Here is a 25,877-nt window from a genome sequence, read left to right on the forward strand (position 1 = left end):
TTAAAGCAGCGGTGTTGATGGTAATCAACAGGAGGATTGCTGTGGGGGGGGGGGGTCTCTCTCATCCGTTTGTCCTTCAATGACCAGTAACAATAATCTATAATAATCTATATTAATCTACTAAAAACAACCCAATAGCTTGTTATGGATTTCAATTCTAAGCACATTTGAAATAGAGCATATGACAGTTAGATTTAAATTACGTTTTTAAAAGGCAGCAGTTTTGCAGTTAAACTCACATCCCTCCATTTTCCTCCGTAATGACATTTAGTTTATGATGTGTTGATGTATTGCCAGTGTCCGGTTTCACTCTCCTAAAGCTGTCATTGTGGGATTCACAGCACTGTAAAAGCTCACAACCAGTCAAAATTAGATTTGATGGAATTTTTAAACATTGATTACTATGTTTGATTAATTCCATCCCACCCCCCTCCAACCTCGCCAATGCTTATTAAAGGAGCTTATTAATCTGTATTCATACGGGGTGGAAATGCTTATCTTTGAGACGAAGGCAAGAACCACAGCCCTGCCGCGTTGTCAATTTAGCGAACATAAAAGTGTTTCACAACAGCCCAGAAATGTGCCTGAGCGCAGATAGGGACTTCAGAAGCCTTCCTGCTGCTCAGCCTGGCTTTGCCTTCGCTTTCTGACTCCCTGTCAGTCCTCACCTAAACAAGCAAGCTGTAAATGTACGTTATTGGTGGTGGAACAAAGAGCAGTGGCTTCAAATGGTATATACGGTGCTTTTACGGATGAATTTTATTCGCTGGTTTTGCAAGTTAATTTTTTTTTTGTTGCCTGGGCTGGTTTGAATTTGGTTATTAAAATTTCAACTGTTTTAAGAAAAAGAAGAAATAAAATAAACGAATAAAAATAAATGAAGTTACACGATGTTTACACATTATTATTTATTTTAAATATCAAGACGAAACAATGCAATTCTGCTACACAACAAATGAAAAAAATAAATATAGTGCAAAAGTGGGAATAACAACAATGGTGCAAAAAATCCGAAAGCAATGCAAAACAGTGCAATCAAAAGTTAAAATAAAATATAAAAGTTTCAGTGTGAGAAAATTTCTACATTCCTGTTTGGTTTTACCAGTGAGTAACAAAAATCTTAAAACCAAAGAACACAATGTGCAAAAAAACACAGAATTATATAGAATAGAGCAAGAATTCAAATAAATATGCATAAATATGGTCAGAAGATCAGCAGGTATAGTTAAAGATGATTTTTAATATCAATATTTGATATTATATATGTTATTAATATATTTTATCCATTTTTAACGGATCCTTGCTGGCAAATCAACGGTTCCCACTCAAAATCAAGAAATCCAAGATGGCCTCCATCCGCATGGCCAATTTGGATATTTCTCCATGACTTTGGTTCTATTTGACATAAAAGCAGGATTCAGTGACAAATTCAGAATTCAATACTATATCTTAAAATACTGTCAATTGTGCTCAGAGCAAGATCCAAGATGGCTGCCCTCCATATTGCAAATTTCAATCTTACCATAGCTTCTGTTCTGTTTGACGTAGAAACATGATCGTTGTGGCAAAGCGTTGGTTTTTGGGGACAAGGGTTGTGATGGTGGCCATCTTGGATTTCTTGACTTTGTTTTAAAAAAAATATTTTAGCGTACTGGGCGCACGGTGGCTTAGTGGTTAGCACGTCCGCCTCACAGCAAGAAGGTCCTGGGTTCAAGCCCTGGGGTGGACACTTGGGTCCTTTCTGTGTGGAGTTTGCATGTTCTCCCCGTGCTGCGTGGGTTTCCTCCGGGTACTCCGGCTTCCTCCCACAATCCAAAAAACATGACTGTAAGGTTGATTGGAGTCTGTAAATTGCCCATAGGAGTGAATGAGAGAGTGAATGCTTGTCTGTGTCTGTGTTGCCCTGTGATGGACTGGCGCCCTGTCCAGGGTGTACCCCCGCCAAGCGCCCTATGAGAGCCGGAGATTGGCACCGGCAGACCCCCGCGACCCTGTTAAACGGGAATAAGCGGGTAAGAAAATGGATGGATGGATGGATGGATTTTAGCGTACTCAAAACCCCCCCATGTACAAATGTTCATGCTTTTTTCCAGAAGTCAATGTCTTAGCTCAATATTGCTACATATTTGCCCGGGTATACAGAATAGATATTTAGTTTTACGTCTTGATATTGTTATTTTATTTTTTTGGTGGAAAAATAAAATAATATAAAATACAGATAAAGGTTATTTTAACAGGCTCTCTAATCTAAAGCTGGAGCTTCCTGTCGTCTTTTATCCACGTCATTTATTGAAAACCCCGTGTCGCTCGTGTCTGGGCACGTAAGGGAATGAACTTCAATGAAACAGAAAGAAAAGAGAAGAGAAGGAAAACTTCTCCCGTCTTTACTCTCCATCTGTGGAACAAATGAGCCAAATTACTAACAGCTTTTCTTTTTCCCCTCTTTGGTAAACCAGCTCTCGGGTTTTTTCCTCTTTTTTTTCTCCTGTGGTCTTTTTGTTTCTTTTCCTCTCATTGGTATGTGGTGATTTCCAAAACTTTGTTTCCAGGGTGCCATTGAAGTAGTGACAGGCTCACTACTCTTCCTGTTGCTTTTTCATCACAGCGGAGATTAAATAAAGCCCTCGCAGCCATTTCTGTCTTTCTTTTTTGGGGGCGTGGGGGTTTTACTTGCATCTAAAAAAAAAGAGCAACTCTTGGTATCTATGAATCCCTGTAATTGAACAGGCTACATGCACGGCTACTGGGAATCCCTGCAAGGCACAAGATCAGTTGTTCAGCTTCTGTGCACAGACAGAAAATATGATTCCAATAATGAGCCCTTTTCTTGTATTTTTGCACCATCTAATCTCAAACGGTTTCTTTAAATAGAAGAGGAAAAGTACATATACGATTTCCTTTTGTCAGATATATTGACATATTTTAGGAAGGAGCACATGCTCAGTTTTTAATCATTGTAGTTTTGAAGATGAAGACAGAAACAGATTGTTGTAAATATGTGTGCAGATATTCACTGGTAGATGAGTGTTAGTGAGATTTAAAATCATAACAGTCTTCCAGGTCAGTAGGTGACACAATAAAGGCTGCAATTGGTCACTTTGACATTCTTTTGCTGTATTTTTCTCATATTAAAGGGATCCTCCACTGTTTTTACAAATGTGGCCTTAAACCTTTGAAATGTACTTACTAGAATTTCTATGCCTAACGAAACACATAATTTCACACCATATTCATTTTATTAACTTTTAAAAATTGGACTACTTTACCATTTCAGAGCCTGTTTTCCGCCATCTTGAAATCACGTGATTGATGACATCACACGGCCCCACAGCCTGTAAACATCCCATTGTTTCCTATTGGAGTGAAACATCCAGCCTGCTTTTTAGATCATTTAGCTGCATTTTCAAAATGTTATCAAAATGACAACTTTTGCTGCTTTTGGTTTGCCCTAAATATAATCAGGAAAAGTTAAACATTTTGATGTAAACCTCTTTTGTTTATCAAAAGAAAATTAAAACGGATTAAAAAAAATAATAATCTGTGACTGCAGGGGGCCATAGTTCCAACTCAATCACGTGGCAGATGGCGGAAAACAGGCTCTGTAACGGAAAACTAGTCCCCTTTTTAAAAAATAATAAAACAAAAATGGTGCAAATGAATGTGTTTTGTTAGGCATCGATCTTCTAAGTTTTAGGCCACATTCCCTTTGAGTGTTTTTCAACCTTGGGGTCGGGAACCCATGTAGGGTCCCCTGGAATTTTAATGGGGTTGCTTGAAATGTCTAGTAATTCATTTAAAAAAATGCTGATTAGAAATACATTTTTTCAAGATATCATACTTTTTCAAAATAAAACAACACAATCTTAAACAACTGTATTCTATACTTTGACTTTGTCAAATGTAAATATAGTTAATGATAATAATAATAATAATAATAATAATAATAATAATAAAATGCAGTTAAAACATGTCTAAAACAGTCTAACAAACATGATAAAAAGGTAATTATGTCTTTAGTGTCGCCAGGAAATTCTTGATATCAAAATGGAGTCACGATCCAAGGAAGGTTGGGAACCACTGCTTTAAGATGTTAAAGCACTGGTATAGCAAATGAAAAAGATGAATGTGCTCGACCATAGTTGACATTGTGAAGATTAGAAAAAGTGTTGTATCCAATCTACCAAACCAGCCTCGTTGTTTTATTTTTTTTAATACATTTTTTAATCTAATGAATAGCCTTGTTGTCTTTTCTTCTTTTTCTTTTTTGTTACTTTAGTGACATTCCAAAGAGTTGATGGTGGCTTGATGAGCAACGGAAGGTGAGAGATTTTTAAATTCTCCTTATTTACACATGTATCTACACCTCGATACTTTTCAATCAAAAACCTTAAAATCTCTAACCAATACCTGTTGTATGTCTGCCATGCAAAGGTACATTTCTACCACATCTCCATTCATGCATCGCATCAATGGATGAACTCGTAAATCTCCTCAACAGAATTAACAGTGACAATTTAAGCGGAGACTTCTTTTATTTTGTCATTTATCTTCCGCTGGTGGCTACGGACAACCCCAGAGCGCTCTCGAGTGATAAATTTGCCTGTCACCTTCCGTGGGCGGCTCGGATCTGAGCACATGTAATAATGTAAAAATAATTACCCTGGGGAGAGGTGTGTGGAGGTACCCCCACTTGCACCCCCACACAGCCTGCTCTGTTTCACTGCGTGTTAGTGGGGAAACAGAAATGCTACAGTGAATACAGCACATCTCAATGACACCAGTTACTGAGCCTTTGTGAGTATTGGGGTGGAATCTCCCTTGAGACGTTTAGTGTTCTGCTGCTTATCACACCTGACTTGGTGAAACCTTCAGATGGCAGCTAGTGTAGCACCTGCATCCGACCCAATGTTTTCCTAGACTTTTGTTGAACAGGACTCGTTGTACAATCTGGCTAATGCTTTTACATATTTATACTTTCTTTCCAAAATGTTTACCCGTTCTTCTGTGCAATATCAGCTGGTGTTATAAAACTTTGTTTTGCAAGCTGCCGGCTATTTCTGTTTTTAATGAATGTGTCGCACCGATTACTTGCTCTTTCTCATCTACTTTGTGCTGTTTTGGATTCTAACCTTTTTTTTTTTACATTTTATTTCTTATTTCCCCTTTTTTTTTTTGTTTGTCATATCTTAACCCTCCTATTATCTTTGGGGTCAATTTGACTCCATTCAATGTTTGTCATTCAAAAAATAATACTTAACTTTTTCTTTTTTTTCCCTTCATATTTCAATTGATAAAGCATAAAATTGTCATGATGATATTTGACCCCAAGCTCGTTTAGCTCCTCTCTCTCTCTTAAAAAATGTCTTCTAGGAAAGGGTTTACTGTCAATGAGGTTTTGGAACAGCTCTTTCACAGTGAAAGTGACGTTGAGGAGGATGTGTCTTAGATGGGGAATTAGCTTGAAGAGGACCATGATTTTGAAACTTTTTCATCTGATGGGAATGAGAGTGTTGACCTTCCAGCAGACACAATACCTTCCAAAAATGGAAAGATCAATCAATCAATATGGATCATTCTGTGAGGCATGAATACGCACACCAAATTAGAAAAGATTTGGGTGAATGACTTTCAAGATACACTAACTCTAAAACTGAAGGTTTGACCTGATGATGGCGCTATAGAACAGGTCAAGGTTTCATTATCGAGAGGTTATTTATGTATTCAACAAATAAACAAAGTGCCTGACACAAAAACTTGGTCAACATTTTTCTGAAAATCATTTGTGGAGGCAAATATCCCTGGGGTCAGATTGCCCCCTAAGGTTAAATGTGTTATATAGTGATATTTGAGGATAATAGGAGAGTTAAGTAAGAATCTGTGACTTTTGAATTTCCACATTCCAGGAAAAAGAATGGTGTCTGGTATATGAACATAAAGCTCTACTTCATTAGTCACTCAACTGCCTTCAAACCCCAGATGTTGCATCTTTCCCATCTGCCCTACTGTGAAAATACAGTATGTAGCGGTGTGTATACCTCAGGAAAATGTGCTCATTTGTTGCCTGAGATATTTACTTGCATTATTTAGACAATAAGAAATGAAGCCCTCGTTGCTTACCTGTTTCTCATTGGCTGCTACCAAATTGCCTTGACTGAACAATTAGGCTTAATCGATCACAAAATAAATGATTCATGGAAGATGAATTGGCTACAGATTGGTAGAGCTGGACAATTTGACATTGGCTGCTCAATTGAAATTGATAAAAGCTGATTAGGGCTCGTTCCTTATCCTCCTGTCAATGGGGAGATGGTAATTAGGAGGTAGTAGTAACTTCCTATCTGTGCACGGATCAATATTCAAGCAATGTAGATATTCTCCTGTGTGTGATGTTGCAATTGCAATTGCTTTATATTTCAGGATCTAACAGCTCAATTATAATTACAATGACAGACATGTTTTCCAGTTAAAACTATCTAAACTAAAAGCCAAGAATGACTCAGCTTAAAAAAAATAATAATTGACTGATAGCATTAGCATGCTAACAACTACCTGTATAATTATTATTTTCCCTCTGAAAGTCAATCAAAATTACATTCTCAGTGACTAAAATTCAATTACAATTAATCACAATTACTTAGTCTTTAATAAATAACCCCATAAAATGTAATCTTCCTCTTGTCTTAGCTTTCTGTTAGCATCTCTTATGATAACAGGTCAGTTTTGACCCATGTCCTAAATTAACATACATACAGTATTATATTATCGCATTTTGTCTTTACTTGAAAAAACAAGATTTTACTTGAGTTTTCAAGCTCACTAAACTAAAAGCCTAGGATGACTGGGCTTAAAAAAACAACTGGCTAGTAGCATTAGCATGCTAACAACTACCTGTATAATTATTATTTTCCACCTGAAAGTCAATTAAATGATATTCTCAATTACTAAAGTTCAATTACAATTAATCACAATTACGTAGTCTTTAATAAATAACCCCATAATAACATTCCTTGCGTGTTAGCTTTCTGTTAGCATCCCTTATGATAATGAGTCAGTTTTGACCCATGTCTGAAATCCGCTTTAAAATACTTTAAAAAAATATCATCTATCATCCAATTTGTTTCTCATCTCTTGGTTACCTTGTTAGGCCTCCTTATCCTTCCTTATTCATGAAAACATTGGTATTAATATTTTTAGTGTGGACGCCTGAGCCTTTTATTTTGTCTGTACCCCTAAATTTAAATTATTTTCAAATGGTGAAATTATCCTCAAGAGAACTGACAGGTAGTGGGAAAAGTTGCCTTTAATTAAATTTGTATAGAATTTTTCATGCCAATTACAATTACACAGCAACACATTTTTTTCCCAATCACAATTATTATAAATACGTCATAATTGTAATTAATTATCAATTACGTGGTTACAATTATAATTGACCCCAACCCTGAATCTATGTCTCTCATGGCTATAAGTGCTAACTAATATCCAGACTTTTAATCCAAATTTCATTTTCTAGTCTGTTAAACCAGAAGCATTGTGATACATGGTGTTGCTCAGGAATTAATCTGTCTCACTCCACTTATTTATGGGCTTCTCAGTGTCAGGGATCGTAGGCAATATTTATGGTTTTCTCTCCTGCTCATCAGCAGCGACTGAAATGTCTAACAGTGAGAGGAAATAGCAACAAATCAAATTTTAACTGTCAAGGCTTCCATTTCTCCCATGGACGTGCAAGGGATTAAAAGTTAGACACAGACTTTTTCATCAGACGTGAGATCAGATATGTCTGCTAACTGCTCTCCATTAGGCTAGACCCTCACACTGGTATATATATATGTATATATATGTGTATATATACATATATGACAAATATCCACAGCAGAAATCAGTCACATTCCAATTATCCTTTGCAGAATGGCTGCAGTGTGATGAATACAAGGACGTTACAGCTATATTCACTTTAATGATGGTTTTCAAGTGAACTGGATGATGAGGTGCAGAAAGTAGACAGAAGACACAGGCTTCTAGTTTTTAAAATGACAATTTCAGACATGCTGAAGTCAACAAAAGAGCAGTGTCATATTCTCTGTTAGTGGTTTGGGGGTTTTCGCCTGACAGATGCTAAGTGTACCAAAGGGATCAAGGAAAACAAAAGCAAGGGTAAAAATGAAGAGTTTCTATGGGGTAAACATAAAAGGAAAATAAGGTTAAGGAATGATGGTGTGGGAAGAGAGAAGTATTGCAGCAGTATAAAATGGCAGCCAGAAACAGTGGTTGCTGGCCTGGGAGAGATGTATTACCCCATAAAAGTGCACGTGTCTGATGCACAACCATCAATTTGAATGACTTGTCTCCCCCAGGGCCTGTTTTGGCATTCAGGAACCACCACAGCTCAGGCTCTCAGTTCATTTGGACCCCCCTCCGTTAGTTCAGCTCTTCTCATTAGGACCTGTAGCTGTGTGCTATACACATTGACTGCAGCACTCTCATTACCTAGCCTTGTCCTTGGGGCTTGACTTACTCCCAGTCCCTCAGAGCCTACACATCATTCCACAGGAGCAAAAACAAAAAGACCCATCAAATAACAAGGATATTACCTACTGTCTTCCTCAGCTTCCCAATGTAACCTTCCTAAATACTCTTTTTATGTGGTATTTTACACGTTTCAAATTTGGTTTTTGCTTTATTATCCATTTAACTGGCGAGTGGAGTGTAACTGATCTGACACATAAATAACAGCATCCTTCATTCTCATTTACCTCCATCTGTGTTACCCATGGTAACGAGCTACAGACGTGATTGTACAGTAAAGTGGCCCTAATGGGCTCCCAGCAGTCACCCATGACAGGTTAAAGTCTTGATGGCTGCTTTTATGGTTCTCGACCCCTCAGGAGGGCCCAACACCTGTTAAATGGCACTGCCGTCCTCTCGTATGCAGAAATCCCACAGGGCTCGTGGTCTAAGTTTCCCTTCAAATATGATTTAGACTGTCTGGACATCACCACACGGGGTTTATGGGAAAACACAGCAGAACACGTGAGATGTTGTGGGAAAAAGGGAAAGGTGTATGTATGAGGGTGTCGGTTTGTTTTTGCATCTGCAGTTTGCTTCTGCCTTAACCCTCCTAATATGCTCAAATATTACTGAGATATACACACCGTTATATATTTCACAGTTAGGTCAATGGGAAAGGTGTAACATCTGGAGTTTGAAGGCAGTGGAGTGACTAATGAAGTAGAGCTTATGTTCATATACCAGACTGCATTCGTTCTCCTGGAATGTGGAAATTCAAAAGTTGCAGATTCTTACTTAATCCTCCTATTATCCTCAAATGTTACTATATAACACATTTTACCCTTGAGGTAAATCTGACCCGTGTGGATCTTGTTGGATTCTTTCTTTCTTTCTTACTATGGACTATATTTTGTGAAGCGCTTTGAAATGACTTTGTTGTAATTTGCGCTATATAAATAAAGTTGAATTGAATTGAATTATTAATCCATGCTAGTCAGTGGTAAGCTACAATGTAGCCACAGCTGCCCTGGTACATACTGACAGAAGCATGGCTGCCATTTTGTGCCTTCATACTTGTTCATTGGAGGCAATATGGGTAAAATGCCTTGCCCAAGGACACAATGAAAATGACTTGTATGGAGCGGGATTCAAACCCCAAACTTGTTAGGGAAACAAATTAGGAAAAGTCATGAAATATTGTTTAGTTTTTGAATGGTAAATATTGAATGGGGTCAAATTGACCCCAAGGATAATAGGAGGGTTAATTACGCAGAGAAAGTAAGATTGTGTTCGCCTGGAGAAATTCCAACTTTGCAGGAGATGAAATGTTTGTGTATAGTTTATTCTTTAAATGTCTGTAAAGGCTTCAAAGGTTTATGCAAAGCTTATCTCACACGGCACACATTGTTGTACACAAAGCTGAATTTTAACATGTTTATTTTTTGTCTGCTTGCTGACACGCCACTAATTACTTCTTTTCATATTCACTCAACACAGCGACTGATTTAAACCATGCGTTAATTGCAATTATTTATGTTCTTGCACTGATATGCAGTCATTTCACACCCAATGTTTGATCTAAAGTTTCTTACTGTGTTTTTTCCGACAGCCGTCCAGGCCTTCTGAACGCCAGCGACCCTGGCTACCCCTGGTTAGCCGACTCCTGGCCTGCAACCAGCCTTCCTGTCAACAGTGGCTCTGGGGGACCCAACGACCTCGGTAACTTTGGTCGAGGAGGTGAGTGGCCCCCGCGCTTTCCCATGCACATTGATAAAGAGGCCTTAAAAGATGAAAAATGGCCGCTCTGCGTTCCTCTGTGGTTCGCTAAGCTGGTGTTGTTTGTCATGTACGCATATGTATGCAAGATGTATGCATATATGCATATTGCTGGTGGTTTTTTTGATTTATATTTATTCATCACATCAGAGCACAGCCGGTATGGCTTTAACATCAGGGGGTTCCACTGTCACCAGGCTGAGTGATGGCACGTAGTTGAGCCAGGTGTCACAGCCCATAGCTCAGAGCGTGAGAGGCAGAGGAGAAGGGGGCTGATGGGTGTTTGAAGGGATGGAGCTGAGCAACCACTCGTGAAGGACATGCGCAGCCTGACTGATGCGGTTGCGGACACTTCCGCCGCGGCTTTACATCATCCCCCCTTCACTGGGCAGGGAAACCATGCACTGGTGGAGGGAGTCTGTGGCTCTCACTACGGCTCTGTTCTGATCTCTGTCCTTTGTGTTAGCATGTCATGTGCAGAGTCCCTCTAATAGCTGTGTTTTATATGTAGAGCAACATTTACAACAGTAAGAAATAGTGGAAATTGAAGGGTAAAAACACTTTACTTGATGTTTTATACATAAGGCTGACAGCATGAATAAGGTCTCATGAAGGGTGTCATTAAGAGTCGTTCATTACCCTATCCCAGGGATGGGCAACTCTATCACATTAGGGGCCAGAAAAAACTGATTGTGTCTGATCTGAGGGCCACATGATCAACATTCAGGTCAGCGTTAAAATAATGATTGATCTGAGCATTAATACAGTGGTGAAAAAGGATTTTGTCCTTTATTTATTTTTTTGTCTTTGTTTTTTTTTTTTTGTCTTGTCAGTTTTTTGTCGTTTTGTTTGTTTAAGTGGTTGTTGTGTCTGTCTTTGTTGTCATTGTGTGTATTTTTTTGTGTACTTTTGGCATTTTGCTTTTGATTTGTATGCTTTGGGAGTTATTTTGTGTATTATGTCGGGCTATATATTACTTCCAACTTCTTGAAATAAAATTTTGGGGGATTTGTCCACAACCCAGTTGCCTATGTCTGCCCAAACCCCTAACCCCTAACCTACCTAACCCCACTAGATCTCCCCACCTAACCCAAAAAATGCCAACATAGCTCCAAAAGTGTCATAACTTAGCAAACGACACTTAATGACAGCCACTTTATTCATGCTAATGACAGCGTAATGTCAGCCTTATGTATAAAACTTCAAGTAAAGTGATACCAAAAAATGTTCTATAGGGTGGAAAAAAATATCAATCACAATTTTTTGATTGAAAATCAAAATTTTTCCACAGAATTACATGTATATATTATATACCATCTATCATGATTTATTTACTTTCAGTTTTAGTCTAACAAAAATCTTCAAACATAAATCACAATTTAAAAATGCAGTATTTAACAAGACTGAAACAGGCAGAAGCAGAAATGCTTATATGCCCAGCATAAATCATTACATTCAAGTTACCTTTCTCAAGTAATACATACAAAAGAAATGCTATGCCATGGTAACGGTTGCCGGGTAACGGTTATCAAAAAAATGTATTAAAGAAAATGGACAAAAGTTACATATGACAAAAGTACAAACACCCCCATGCTGAATTTTTGAAGTTTTTTTGATGTCTTAATTGTCAAAATTGGTCAAAAGCCGAAGGAGTTGAAACACGCAGAAATCGGCGACGGAATATAACACTATAATAATGAATTAGGATAACTAACAACAGAAGTATTTTAATAAGTAACATGTTTTTTATATAAATCAAATTGAACGCATACTGTATATACGACGTTACTACATATTTGATATATATTTTTATGCATTTAAACTTTTTTTTTTTCCAAAAGAATTGCTGTCGGACAGAATATTTAGGTGTTACGTGATTGACCCAAATTTAAATTACCATGATAGTGTGACAATGTGTCAGTTTTGTGTTATGTATGCATACTAGCTAATTATTATCCTATGCATGTGGTGGTATAGTTACTTTTTTGACTGATCTATTGTCGGCATTTGCACGTTTATTTCAATAGTATAAATTAATGACTTGTGAAAACACCTATGAATATATTAAACATTGAAAATACTTTTTTGGTGTTTAATTCCTTCTATATTGACCTTTCTTTCACACTTTACCATGCAGACATTCCCAACGGGCAGGGGGATAAAACGGGCACCATGCTGTCTGACGGAGCCATCTACAGCAGCATCGACTTCACCACCAAAGCCAGCTACAACAGCCCGGGCCAAACGTCTCAGGCCACCCCTTACGCCACCACGCAGATCCTCCACTCCAGCAGCATCCACGAGCTGGCTGTGGATCTGCCCGACGCCCAGTGGAAGGCCTCGCTCCAGGCCAAACAGGAAATGGCCAACCTGGGCTACTCCCTGCCTGACAAAAACTCCTGCAACAACAGTAAGTCAGAGCAAGCGAAGTGTGCCACTGGCTGTTTGTGGGAATATGGTTGTGCTTGTGTGTGGGTGGCTCCGCGGGAACAGAATCGAATATCATGTCACCCAAGGCCAATAATGGGATATATTGTATGAATTTATAGCTACAATAATATTTTTTATGCTGGTTGAAGATAAGTCAAAATGTTTAGGCAGTTTGTCGATATTTACACCTCACATACCAGAGCAAACTGACCTGAAAATACTTTAAAATGTACAGTTTATATATCAGTATACAGAGGACAACTGTTCACATCCATTTTAGAGTGATATTTAAATTAATAGAATCACAATATATGAAAAAGTGATTCTTTAAGAATCACTTTTCCCAAGTTTTTTGTTTTTTTTTTAATTGTCGCTCAGTCAACCTTGTTCTACGCTTTTTAATCCACTGCATGTTGTTACATGGGTGATGGCCAATATTTGCATTTTCATAAGAGATATGATTGATAAACTTTGTGGAAACATCACTTTTACTCTTTCCTTGATACTTCCGCTGTAACATTTTTTAAAGTTTTTAAATCATTATGGTGTGCAAAAAGTAATTTAATTTGATTTAGAAAGTTTCTAACATTACATTGGTAAATGTGTTCAAATATCACTATTTTTAGGATTGTTTGATATTAGCTTTTTGCCAATATCATATATGCCAATATTGTCTAACACTAAATTTATGATTTCCAATATTAACCAATACCGATATATACACAGATCCCCTCCCCACCAATTTAATTTTATGTCACAAAATATATACAGTATCTTCATGGTATAGGCTTAATAGGTTCAGCGTATACTTTTAAGGTGATGCTCCACTGGATGTATTCTACAAATAAACACCATCTGTGTTAAATATTTATACTTATTCAGTTTTAGCAATCGAAAGAATTCCGTATTTTTTTTAATATGTTCTTTCAAATAGCACATATCAATTTTTTATATATATATATATATATATCGGTGGATAAACAGAAACTGATGTCAACCAATATCACATATTATGGCTAATATCTGCCAATATTATTGCCTATCTAATTATTTGGTGAAAAAGCCTTTTCGATGGAGATAAATATTGAAATATAACTACTTACAGTCTTATAGGTCATTATGAAAAACATTAGGATACTAGAAAAGTTTCGAAAATAGCTGAAATCTGCCATGTCAGTGAATTCCTGCAGAGCAGAAACCAGCTAATGTTTGCATGGCTTTATGATCGAAGCTTGTTCAACGTGTTGATTCCAACTTTATCCTGCTTACTTGTTGCCCTAATTGCATGTTTGCATGCGCTTGTGCTAACTGCCAATCACCTGATGCCACTGTGATTTTTCCCCTTTAACCCCCCCGCCCCCTTCCCCTCCTCCCCTGCCTTGTAGCCATTCTTTTCATTCCTGACTACCGATTGGGCGAAGGATTGTCTAATAGAATCCCACACAACCAATCACAAGATTTCAGCACCACCAGCTCTCACAACAGCTCAGAGCGAAGCGGCAGTCTCTCAGGTTGGTTTTACACAGCAGCAGAGAATCAAGCAGACTGGGATGACCTGGCTTTATGATTGACTCTTGTATTAATTGTATTATTGATCTCCTGTTTGCACGTAAGAACCAGACACCACAGTAGAACGCTTTGCTCACTTAGCTCCTCATGCTTCCACCCAGGGGTGGAGCTGCAATTTAAACATTGAGGGTGTTCTAAGGGTAGGGCAACCGTTGACTTAGTTTAGTTTATTAAATTAACTCACTAAAACCATGATAAAGCTGTTATTAAGTCAGTGATACTCAACATGGGGCTCTTTGTCTTATTTTAATTATTATTTCCCCAGAAAACTGTAAAAAGGAGAAACTTTTAACCCCTTTTTACCTTTTTCTTTGTTCTATTTATGCTCCTTATCAGATTTTAGCTTTCTTTTGCAAATAAATATAAATTTTTCCTTATTTTTGTCCATTTTTGCAAGTTCTTTTTGACACTTTTATCCAATTTTTGTCGATTCTTTAACCAGTTTGCCGCTTTTCATCCAAAAATAACACTTGTTTCCTTTTTCCCTACACTTTGCCTGTTTTTGTTCCGCATTTTTGCCCTTTTTCACTAGTTTGCCACAATTTGCTCATTTACATACAACCTATTTCCTTTTTGTCAAATTTTTTTGCCACTTGACTTTTTTTGGCCCATTTTAGTCACTTTTCTCTCTTTTCTTGCCACCTGTTACTCATTTTTTGTCTCTTCACTTACACTTTACTCATTGCTGTTAACACTCTGTTTACCTTCTCGGAACAACGTCTTCGTCAAATGGCTGGCTGTGATTGGCTTAATCACCATTCAATCAATCTAACAGGACCAATGCGTTTTCAACAATGAATCCCTTTGTAAAAAGTGAGAGGGATGAATATGAGTTTCTATCAAAGTGCGAGTGTCGCATCCCCCATGGGTGAGACGCGCCTGCATCCATCTGATTACACGCTAATGGTTTGTTTTGTTTTTTCTTTGCATGGGTTTCTGCATAGCTACTTCTAGACCATCTTACCCCGTTATGATATATAATAGGACGCAGCCTACTGGAGCAGAAAGAAACGGGGACATTTAGGTCAGCATAACAGAATAAGCCTATAATTTCTTGACAGAATATCACTGCAAGTGCTAAAGTCGGCTTTTCCTTTGTTTCTCGCTGTGAGCGTGAGCAGACGGGAGTGGGTGCAGAGGGAGTCTTTCAGGCAGACTGGGCTATATACACACACAGACACCATTAGAGATGCTTGGATGGGTAAAGTGGCAAAAATGCCTCCCTTTTTCCCTCCTTCCCCTAATGGTGGGCGACCACACTAAAACCCATGTTCAGAGAATTACAATGTCATTTATAGGACACTAAGGCAACTCTGTGTCTGCATCCTCCCCTGATCTCCTCCTTTATCTTGTTACAAGCCGCTGCCTTTAGTAGTCTCTAATTCAATGCTGGGCCGCAGAGTGGGCTGCTGAGCCGGATGTAAAGTGACCATTCCTCGCAGGCACATTCAGCCTATATTACAGATTATTAATGGTTCTTGGTGGGCTTGTTGATAATTTCCTATATGGAAATACAATTCTGTTTATTTGAGATACTTGTCAGCATTGTTGATGTATTGTATGATGGTTTTTAAGCAATGAAGCGTATATAAGATAAAAGAATTAAAAATATATATATGTTTAGGTTTCATTTATTCAGACATTTTTTTTTAGAAAATGTACTTTGAAATTTACTTTGATCTCCTGACATGTTTCAACTGCCACCTGTCAGTCTTCCTCAGAGGCATCTACTGATTGCTCTGATATATCCTTACCAGTTATTTTCTTAGGAAAGCATCAATGCATCTACTGATTGTTTTCTTGTGTCCTTATGAGTTATTTCTGGGCGTGGCCAATCTCAGAGTTCTCTCAGGTTGGCCACGCCCCCCGTCGCCTGATGGTCTGTATGGTCTGTGGAGAAGTGAGATCCCGGTGTGGGAGAGTAAAAATAAAGACTAACAGTTGGCAGTCAAAACATCTCAGGAGATCAAAGTAAATTTCCTGTAAAATGTTTTCTGAATAAATGAAACCTTAACATATTTTCGAAAAAGAAGACAAATTAGGATTTTTTTTAATGTCCATCGGAGTCTTTCATATTGTTGTTATTACAGGTTCATGATATTGGATGATGTTTACCATGCATCTTACTAAACCCCAAAACTCGTTTTTTTCTTCTGAAAACTGATGTATTTACGCATGAAGTAGGGTTGTTGATGGATTTTTGTCCAACTGTTGACATTTGAGTCAAACTATTTCAATTTGGTGTATTTTGCTGTAAAAATGGAACCCCACTATGGGTTGAAACCCAGCTATTACAATACAATTTTGTCATTGACGGTGGTTTGTGACGTAAGAAGCCACAGAAATTTCACAAACCACCATTGTTAGCCCCGCCCCTCCAAGAAAAACTAGCACCTGTTGACTCTGTAATCTGTGGCGAGTAGGTTGGATGGTATAGAGAGTATTAAGCAGGTTGTTAGAATAGCATGGATTGCTCTTTGGTGATTTTATAGTATAGAGTGGGCGTGTCTTAACTGCTTCAGGAGCCCCGCCCATAATCAAGGCATTTTTAAAATTTCCAACCTAGACTGACATCGGCCAAACACTTTAGGTACTATTTAAAGTCGCAGTTTCATATTTCAGTTTCAATTAGCATCCGACATCAATTTATGTGCATGTTCCTGTCTTTGATAACTGCTGATAAGGATAAATAGATACTTTGTGTGTTTGGCCAGAAACACCAACTGGCCCGTAGTACTGAAGATGCTTTTTAACTTACAAACACAAAGCAGCAAAAGTGGTTCACCTCACTATAACAAGTTACAGGTGTAACTAAAGCATCCCTAATTAAAGCAGATTTCCATCTAACAAAGCACTTAGATAAACAGATAGAGGAATGAAAAGGTTGTGCAGCAACAGGCTGGAATACGCTTATAATACAAAAATAGATCAGCATTATTATTAATATTATTATGGTGTTTTTAAGTATGAGAGCTTCTGTAAGGTGTCAGTCAACACCTTGATCTAGCATAGAGCAGGCTACGCGAGTGTGGTGAAATAGCATTAGCTTTGATTCAGACCTCAACCGAAGTAAAGTCAGGATTTAAGAGCGTGGGTGGAAGGAGAGCAAGTTGCAGGGCTTTGCTCCCCCTCTCATGAGATGGAAAGAATAATGAATGTGAAGGAGGAGAGCAGGATGAAACAGAACAGAAATAGAAGCAGCTTTCATGACAGCATGGATCTCCACTGGGGACGAGAAGCTGCTCATTAAAGCCGCTCTTACTGTAGCGTTAGAGCGAAGCACCCAGAGACCTCACAGACCCTCTATGTCCTCTTGTGTTCTCCAACCACTGTGGGAAATTAGAAAGCTCCCGGATCATCTGAGGTCCAAAGATGCAAATGCTGCTTTCTAAAGTCATTACATAACAATTTCCATTTACTCTACTAAAGTCAGGTTGACTTGGATTCATACTTTCCAACCTAAATAAGTTACCGTAAATGGCTGAGTAGCTTTTGGCGCGTTTGTGCTCTGTGGCCGTTCCATCAATGCTCTGATGAATCAAATGAAAACAAAGCCTGTGCAGTTATAGACGGGGAGTGCCCGAACCTGGGATGAATATTCAAAGCTGACTATAAATAGGTTTTGTTCCCTTTTCAACAGAGACTATTATTTTGTCAGTCTGCTGTGTAATTCCTGTATGGCTCCAAGCCATAACCCATTCTATATTTTTCATATTCGAGTTGAGCTGTGGGGACTCCAGTGCTAGACCATTCATTCCATCGAAGAGGCTCATTTACAATATTGATGGCTGGTGTTGTGTAGAGGGACTAAAGGATGATAGAACAATCACGTCTGCTCTCCATTTATTGGTAAAAGTCAAGCATGGCCCAGAGGTGCGATTAGGAAACCCAATTACTTTTAGACTATACCTACTGTGATGCTTCCTGCCCAGGGCTTACAGTTGTTTCTTTTATTACTTTCATTCTTTATTAATCTTGTCATGACACTTCTCTTGTCTTCCTCTGCTAAATCCCCTCTCATATTTAACTTTTACAGAGCTGGTCTTTCGTAAATGTTTATTTTGTTGTTTTCGTTCATGGTTATACATGATTTTTCCTCTGCATTGTACAAACGTTATATTACTTTACTTTTAACTCTGGTCCTTTTGATGCGTACCACTTTATTCTGGCAAGACAATTAAAAACAAGACCCAAAATTGTATTAAAAAGGGTACACGTTACATTTTTCACCAAACTATACCCTCCTACCAAATTGCATGAAATTGTACTCTCGGAAAGTAAAGTTGCAGTAAAATAAGAAGAAGAAGAAGAAGAAGAAGAAGAAGAAGAAGAAGAAGAAGAAGAAGAAGAAGAAGAAGAAGAAGAAGAAGAAGAAGAAGAAGAAGAAGAAGAGGAAGAGGAAGAAGAAGAAGAAGAAGAAGAAGAAGAAGAAGAAGAAGAAGAAGAAGAGGAGGAAGAGGAAGAGGAAGAGGAAGAAGAAGAATCTGTACAGAAACAACAGGGCCTTCCTACCGCCTTTGGTGCTCGGGCCTTAAAAATTATTTTAATGATACTAAAATAAAATAAAATAAACATTAATGTGTTCATTGCCGTGGTTCACCTTAAATTTGACAATTAACTTAAAATGCTTTGCATTTGGAACAATTGCATGTGGAACTGCCACATTTATCTTGTAAATACCAAATTTCTAGTTAAAAAAAACTATAACAACCAATAATTATATTACTATTCACTGCTTGGTAATCCTTTTTGGTAGTACTACCCCAAACTTCACATGCTTTCCAGGCTGCAATGTAGAATTGAACCAAACTAAAAATCAGAAACTTTTCCCATCCAATCAAACCAAGTCACTCAGGCCTTTCCAATATAAATACATCCATATTTCATTCAGGATGCTAAAATGGCAGCTTTATGAGCTTTTGGTTTAAGTGATTTTGCAATCACTTGTTTTATTCTTTGCAAGCAGATAAGAGCAGAATACAGCATATAGCAAAGGTGGGTTTCATCAGTCACGATGACGGTCTTTCATTCTTTATTTTGTAGAAACTATTTACTCACAGAGAGGCTCTTACACGCACTGGAGTATGATTTATTAATGCATTTAGTGCTCTGCATTTTAGACTTAGGCTCTAATGGAGCATGCTGTGAGCATAAAAGGAAAGGGACATATCAATAAAAAATTTGACTTAAAGGTAAATAAACCTTTCATGGGTGCAAAATGTCTAGATTTGACCAGATGTGGCAAAACGTAACCTTAATACATGTATTATTTATTTTAGGTAGTTACAAACAGTACATATTTACACAAATATATACAATACAAAGCAACCTTTACTCTTTTTGTTATGTGAGCATTTTGTTACATTTGTAAAACATCAGCAGGTTGTGATCTTTAGCAATATTAGTTTACATACACACTTTGATTTAAAAACAAGTCCTGGCCTTGAATCAAATACCCGAAATAAGTCTACTTTCAGATTGACCAAATCGTATAAAACTCAGTATTGACCTGGCTGACAGATTTATAAAGATGGATAGAACAGGCGAGAATCTGATGTTGGAGGGCTATGAGTGGAAATGGATGGGGTTAGCGGCTCGCCAATGTAATAAAAGAAATGAAAGTAGTAATAGACTCGCTGAATTCCATTAGGGACACACTGACACTACACAAGCCATTCATTATGGTGATGCTGTGAAGTGAGATATTTCATTGTGGAACCCATAGCCTGGTGTGAAAGGCTACACTGAGGGATGGGTGGTGCTCGAAGGTCTGCCTGAGCATCGTTTACTGCCGTTTCTCTCTGTTTCTATGGAGATATGTGGCTTTTCAGCCAATCAATCAATAGAGGCATGCTTTTCGTCAGGCAACCTTGAATTTTTCCTCTGCAAGCATGAAAATACAGCCCATTGAAATCTTGTGTTTGGAAATGTGAGTTGCTTTCCAATGGCATGTTGAATTTAATTTATAATCCAAGTACCATGTTTTGACTAAAGTGGGTTTCTTCAGAACCCGTGGAAAAGCAGCAACAGAAAATTGCCCTCTCAAATATTCTCTTTTAACAGTTTTTTATTTTTTATTTTTACATTCAACATGTGTAACTGCTGTGTCGTGTCTTCTAAATGCATCGTCTTGTTTTGTAGGTGGAAAGGGAGGAAAGAAGAAGAAAACCAAGGCTGGCTCCAAACCAACTAAAGCAAATGGGTCCAACTGGGCCAATGTCCCCTTACCCCCTCCCCCTATTCACCCTCTTCCTGGTACTGAGATGGACCATTATCCCAATGAGCACCATGAAGGAGGAGGGTAGGTCCACTAACCTGATTGTAGCTTTGCACTCAAGTCCTTAGTCTCCCTAATTCTACCTAATAAGTCGCCAAATATCTACCCAGAGCATTCCTTAGTTTACTAGAGTAAACAAGCCAGTGCTTTGCATCAGATACTTTGGTTTCAAACAGGTTCACCTTTGTTTCACCCCTGCTAATCATTGCTTTACTGAGCATCTGCAGAGAAACTATAAGTGAAAGTCGTGTCTAGTTCTTGTACAGATACACAGTTTTTGAATCTGTTTTGAAATTACTTTACATCCATAATAATAATGTATGCAGAGGTGTAAAGAGTACTGCTATATCCTACTCAAGTAGAAGTACTGTTACTTGATTGAAATTGTACTCAAGTACAAGTGAGCCATACAGAAAATATTCAAGTACAAGTAAAAAGTAGCTCAATTAACTAGTACTCAAAGTAAAAGTTAATAGTTACTTTCATCCTCCACGTTTATTTTTGGTAATAAATCTTGCCACGGTTCCCTTGTAAACAGTAAATGTATAAACTTAAAAAGGAAGAGACCAAATCTTGCACAGTTGGAACTTCATTTATTTTCATCATCTGTATAAAATAAAAGGTTTTTCAAAATGTACAATGTCTTTTTGAAATGAAATAACACCAATATATTCAATTAAAAATAAAAATTCTCAGGCTCTATGTATAGCTACATTTATGAACTCTAAAATTGAGAAAATAACCGTCATTAAATTGCTGTTTTGGTGCTGTGCATTACGTTTAATCTGATTGATGTGATTTGATTGTTGTCTGGTCATTTCATTTTTTGTAGTTTCACAATGTCCGTTGATCATTTTTAAACAAAAAATATTAATTTAATCAGTAACGATTGAGAGTAGAAATGTTAGAAATGGCTTTACTTCTTTTAAAACGTACTGAAGTATAAGTAAAATTACTGATTTAGAAATATAGTCTAATAAAGCAACTCAATTACAGTAACTTGAGTACTTGCAAGAAATTGCAATTCTTTACTTTAGTGGGGTTAGTACATATTTATAGCCATAAATGCAATTTGTAATAATAATTGGCATGATAATTTATTTCGGTGTTTCAGTTTTCAGCCTCATTTTGGTGCACATTTGGTGCATCCCTAACTTTAACCTTGATAAATGCTCAAACATGAGTTCTCCTAAAAGTTCAATGTAATGTCAACATTTATTTTTGTACACAAATTGTGTGCATTTTGCAGAATCCCTTTTCATTTTGTTGCAGTCATTCACACTGTCTCTCTATCTGCGGTCCATTTGGTGCCATGTCCTTTTTCTGTACGTGAGAGGCCTTTCGCTTTAATGGGCTTTCTTGCAAATGAAGAGTGTGTGCACTGTAAATCTGAGGCTGCTCTTAATGGCAGCAAATTAAAACAGTTATGTCTCGCACAGTGCACACTGACAAATTTCCGTAATGAACATTTACTTTATGGCCAGTATTATTTCAGCATGTAAAAGCACAGCGATGAGCAAACGAAGCTTGACGCGCATTAATTCTGACGCTTACATCATAACTTCATGTAAAAGTTTGACAAAGTCACAAAACTTAATTATAGTGGACGGTGGCGTCGCCAGGATTCAATTTCTTGGTACGCGCAGATCCCATCCACCCCCACCCCCAACCCACACTAAAGCAGGCGACGTGTTTCTACAGAGCGTCAAAGCCTTTTTCTTTATACAGTTTGATGTAATGTTTACTAGCATCGCCACTGTGTACATGTTCATATTTTCGGCTTGTTTTAGTCTGTTAGGTGAAATATACGCCGGTAGGTAGATAGTTTCAAACATATGCACTAAATAAATGTACTTCCTTTTCAACTCGGCTGATGCTGTGTAGATTTACGTCAATAAAATAAAAATCATACATAAACACTATTGTTTCTTTATATGTTTAATGATAATAATAATAATAATAATAATAATAAATGCAAACTTACAATAACAAAAATAGCTATTATTCTATTAATAAAAAAAAGAAAAAGAAGCTATGTCACAAGTCGGTGGGCACAATGCTTGCATTGGGCAGGCATGAACTACAGTGATATGCATTCGTGTCAGAGTCTATAAAACACCAGAAAAATCTCCACTAACACAAGATGAAGTCCATACACTTGTCACTATGTTTCTACTGAGAAAACAGTTGCTTAAAGCATTCACAATATATACCTGTAATGGAGGTTGAGTTTCGGTTTCTGCTTTTCCCACACCTTCAAAAAAATTGTAAATTATATTTAGCAGTTCATGATGATTGATTGCACCACGTTATCACTGCTTCCATTTTTATCCATATTTACTTCAATTTCTTATACAAAACTTGGCTGTTTTGACCCTTCTGAGAAATGTTTTTTTTTTTCATGCAACATTTGACCAAATATTGTCAATCACACATTTCTTCTTCAGGTATGAGAGCGATAGTTGGGGTGCTCCTATGCCCGTGCAGACGTACCTCCATCAGGGTATGGAGGATGAGCTGGAGGAAGAAGAAGAGAGGGTTCCTACTCCACCTATTCGAGGGGTGGCCTCGTCCCCAGCTGCTGTGTCCTTTGGACAGCAGTCCACTGCCACTCTTACCCCATCTCCCCGGGATGAGATGCAGCCAATGCTCCAGGCCCATTTGGACGAGTTGACCAGAGCATACCAACTGGACATGGCAAAGCAAACATGGTACAAACAAATAAAGTGCATTGACACAGTGTCCAAATGAGGAAATTGTGGCAATTTGCTTTTTATTGATGTGTTGAAAAAGTATCATAATTAGCTTTTTTTCCCCTATCCAACAATGTGTGGAATAGATATCATTCAAATAACTTGGTTTTAATGGAAAACACATCACTTGAAATTTTAATTAAAGTAGTTATTATTTGGTGGGCCGATGATTCAGTGAAGAAACAATGAGTTTAGATCGAAAAGAATATTTTGGTGAGCCATGTGATAGACTAACGTCCTCTTCACAGAGGTGCACCGTGCTTTACTTTTAGGTTTATTTCTATTATAACCTGTATTTATCATCATTCATGCGTTTCTTTATTCTGATCAGTCTCTAAGTCCCTGCTGCTGAAAAACAACCAGTCTTTTCAAAACACAAGAAAAACAAAAATATAGTCATTAGCAAGACAAAAGAAAAATAAAAAAGGTTGAATGTTTTTCTTTTAAGTTCTAAACTATTTTTTTAATTAGATTTTACATTTGGATGTTTTTCAACATTTCTTTTGAAGCAACTATTACATTTACCTCTTTGTAAATACTATTCATATTTATTTTGTTGCAATGAGTGTTTTTATTTTTTCTATTTCTATTTGTATTTATGTTTAACTTTACTTGAAATTGATCATTTATGAATACATTTAAAATCAAGCTTAAGCCTTTTGTTTTATTTATTTATCTTCCAATACAGTGGCTTTACATACATTTTATTTTACCCTCAAGGTTAAAGTGGTTCATCAGAGTTAATGTGATTTAAAATGTTTGACTGGGGAGCATTCAGTCAGTAGAGGAGCGGTTAGTAAACTATGGCCATCATCTTCATAGAGGAAAGAAAATAATAATTAATTTGGTTTAGAGAATAGAATACGGTATCTGCTTTTGTGTTCTTTAAAGCTGCAGTATGCACGTTTTTTTTTGCGTCATTTGGTGTAAAATTGATTATGATTGTTGAGCATGTTGTAATCCAAAGTGTTCTGAGTGGACAGTGAATCTCCTCTCCTTCTCCTAGCTCTGTAAATGAGCTTTAGAAATCCAGGAGCGTGACACTGGACTTCAGCGAATCGAAGATCTTTCTATCAACTGAGTGCTCCATAAGCTGTTTTGGGTGTTACTATTTGCTGCTAGAGCTGCTTGTCAAAAGTCTATGCGCGTTCACGATCTGGGAGTAGGGAAAGTCCAATGGCAGATCTTCCAGCAGAAGTCTCTAACGTGGCTTTAGACACAGCGGTTACACGGCAAATCAAGCGGAAACAGGAAGATCGAGGTGGAGAAGCAACAGTTTAAAGGCACACACATGCTTGAGAGGAACAGACTCAGCAGAGGTTCCTCTAACTCGGTATGTGCGGTAAACTGCGCGCAATCCGCTTTCAGTTCGTGCGCAGTCTGCCCCACATACCGAGTCAGAGAGAGAGAGTGATAACAGAAGGGATAAATAACTTGTAAACCTAAGAGAAATATCATCTAAGGTGGAGAGAACAGACGTTTGCAGTGTGGATGTGGAGTGTCTGTCTGCTCTGATCAGCTGGTCTTGGCGGCTTGTGTGTGAGGAGCAGCTGTGGCTGTGAGCCTCTTACTGTCTTCACAGCAGAGAGGGATACGTGCTGTCAGGTCAGAGTCTTTAAAACATCAGAAAACTCTCCAATAACACAAGATAAAGTCCATACATTTGTCACTAGTCTCTATTGAGAAAATAGTTGCAAAAAGTTCCACAGTGTGCACATCCACACAAGCGTTCACAAGAAGACCGGTGAGGTTCATTCAGGAGGCGAGGGGGGAGCGTGGAGCGTCTTCACCAATTTCGTTGTACGTTGTACTTTGTATGATAATGCATTCACAATAAAGACTTATCTTATTCTACATACTGCAGCTTTAACTGTCTGTTGGCACTGTTTATACACCATGTTGATTTTGTTATTCCTTGTATCAAATGTGTGCAGCAGATAAACCTATTCATCATTTCATTTTTTTTACAGTCTCATGCTAGCACTTAGCTGGCTACTGCATGCATGTTTCCCCCTGTCAACGACAAAATGTCCTACCCGTGCTTGTTTTCTCCCCTACACCCACACGACACGATCCATTGTTGTTTTGCTCATGCAAGTCAGATGAAGGCCATGCCTCATTCTGTCAGCAACGCAGAGAGGATGAGAGACAGGCGTTTATTCATCGCAGTGAAGTGCATAGCTTTGTGGTAGTGGTGGCTGGGGGTGGTGGGGGAACGATCTCACGTCAGGAAGGCGATGTTGTGTTACTCACTAATGTCTGTAATTGTAGAGCATTGCTGACAACACCAGAGGGACAGTAATTATAATCAATTTTCTCAAACGGTGTTAAAGTCTTAGCAATATTCTAACAAACATAACTATTAACAGAGGTGACAGCAATGTGTCAACAACATGCCTTTTTTTAAACCTTCTACAGCAGCAATTAGCAGGTCAGTGTGTTATGGCACGTTTAGCTGCGTGGAATAAGTGCAGTTTTCCAAATCAATGCATCGGTCTATGAAATACGTTTGCTAATAATTTCTTTTTTTAATGTGGTATAAAAACAACTAGTATGATCAT

At 37.8% G+C, this 25,877-nt stretch overlaps 1 protein-coding gene across 11 annotated transcripts in view; it reads left to right on the top strand.

Moving 5' to 3' along the window:
* Positions 1-25,877, top strand: part of robo2 (roundabout, axon guidance receptor, homolog 2 (Drosophila)) — a 401,621-nt gene that overhangs the window by 358,409 nt on the left and 17,335 nt on the right. For 7 of the 11 annotated variants that reach the window (XM_028464058.1, XM_028464066.1, XM_028464060.1 and 4 more), the window contains 6 exons: positions 4,277-4,319; positions 10,121-10,248; positions 12,425-12,697; positions 14,103-14,228; positions 20,428-20,587; positions 23,011-23,274. In XM_028464058.1, the coding sequence (XP_028319859.1) occupies positions 4,277-4,319; positions 10,121-10,248; positions 12,425-12,697; positions 14,103-14,228; positions 20,428-20,587; positions 23,011-23,274 (994 nt within the window). The remainder of the gene's footprint in view (positions 1-4,276; positions 4,320-10,120; positions 10,249-12,424; positions 12,698-14,102; positions 14,229-20,427; positions 20,588-23,010; positions 23,275-25,877) is intronic. The other 4 variants (XM_028464064.1, XM_028464068.1, XM_028464065.1 and 1 more) reach the window with 1 other exon arrangement.

Source organism: Gouania willdenowi, chromosome 13 (genome assembly GCF_900634775.1).
Source record: "Gouania willdenowi chromosome 13, fGouWil2.1, whole genome shotgun sequence".
NCBI classification, from domain to species: domain Eukaryota; kingdom Metazoa; phylum Chordata; class Actinopteri; order Blenniiformes; family Gobiesocidae; genus Gouania; species Gouania willdenowi.